Source organism: Arachis ipaensis, chromosome B05 (genome assembly GCF_000816755.2).
Source record: "Arachis ipaensis cultivar K30076 chromosome B05, Araip1.1, whole genome shotgun sequence".
NCBI classification, from domain to species: Eukaryota; Viridiplantae; Streptophyta; class Magnoliopsida; order Fabales; family Fabaceae; genus Arachis; species Arachis ipaensis.
In genome coordinates, this window is record NC_029789.2 from 145,733,464 (window position 1) to 145,734,953 (window position 1,490).

Genomic DNA, 1,490 nt, shown 5'->3' on the forward strand with positions numbered 1-1,490 from the left:
CATGTATGAGGCTGTGAATTACATAAACCAGCTTCAGAATAAGGTGAAGAAGTTGCAAGCTAAGAGGGATGAATTAAAGAAGCATTTTTCTGATCTGAACAATAATAATGCAATTCATGATGATGATGAAGATGAAGATGAAAGTATTTTACATCTTCCACCCTATGTTGTTGTTCATCCTTTGCAAGGAGTAGGTGTTGAGATTATTTGCAGTTACAGCTTCAAGAAATGTTTGTGTCCCTTGTCAAGATTGCTACACATTCTTATTGGTGAAGGGCTTAACATAATCAACACTATTTCAACCAAAAAAAATGGGAGATTCATACACACTATCCAATCAGAGGTTAAATTGATATTCACCATGCAATTTAATTAGCATGCAAAGTGGTTAATTGGTTATTATTAATTTTTTTTTAATGTGATTTTGAATGAAGGATCCAAATATTAGTAGTAGTGCTGATTACTCTGAGCTGCAAAGAAAGCTTACAGAAGCAATAATATCATCATCTTCAAGTAATTACATTTATACTCTGCTATTATGGAATATTTGCATCATTTGTAGCACTGCATTGGTTATAACTTACAAAAATTTATTTAACTATTATTTGCAGGTTTGCCAGAAACTTTGATTAGACCTGATGAAAGTTGCTTATTATATCTTGATTCTTGAGATCAAAGGTGTGTAATTTGGTGAGGTTTGTAGCTCATTCCATTACTTGTTAAGTTGTTAAATATTTATTTGATTTAGAATAGGATTGTAGTCTAAACTCTATTTAAGTCTTGCTTGAATTGTCAATTTTTGTGATCATTCAGTATCATTGCTACTCATGGATAAAAACTTCACATTCATTGATGTTAACTATTTTTTTTTTTTTATTCTCTCTTTCTGCATGTAACTTGACAGTATGATGGAACTAATGTGGTTAGAATCACAACCTAGTTGGTAACACAATTTATGAATTTAGTTTTTTAAGCTGCTGATTAAGGGTATGTTTTCTAAGATAATTAAGGCAAATGTGCATGAAAAAGGATCACTCATGATCTTCATTTCCTGTATACTCATTTGCTAGAAAATATAGTTGTGTTTTATTTTAGTCTATATATATTAACATCTCGGTTTATGTCATAAAAATTATACAAAGTTAGTTTTTATCTCAGAAAATGATAAAATTTTGGTACTCATAAATAAGAAGTTTTCAGATAAATTTTAGTAGCTAGTTGCTTTGTTTTCATATTATCTAGAAGATATTAACATATCAGAGTACTAGTCATCCTATTTCTAATAAATTGCATGCACATCAATTATTAGAGGATTGTCATCATCAGTGAACTATATTAATACAAAGTAATTAAGTTTAATTAGAGAGTTCCACTAAACTTTTCAATTAATTTCTTTGTGAGTATGTAAGGTTTTCTTACAAGAATATGAATGTAGTGAACTAAATGATGGAAATTGTACATACTGAAAAGTGTCATGAATTAAGTATATA

At 29.2% G+C, this 1,490-nt stretch overlaps 1 protein-coding gene across 1 annotated transcript in view; it reads left to right on the forward strand.

Moving 5' to 3' along the window:
• LOC107642208 (transcription factor bHLH36-like) overlaps positions 1-973 on the forward strand; it is a 1,646-nt gene extending 673 nt beyond the window's left edge. The window contains exons 2-4 of the mRNA XM_021103187.1: positions 1-343; positions 435-513; positions 612-973. Of these exons, the coding sequence (XP_020958846.1) occupies positions 1-343; positions 435-513; positions 612-670 (481 nt within the window). The 3' untranslated portion in view covers positions 671-973. The remainder of the gene's footprint in view (positions 344-434; positions 514-611) is intronic.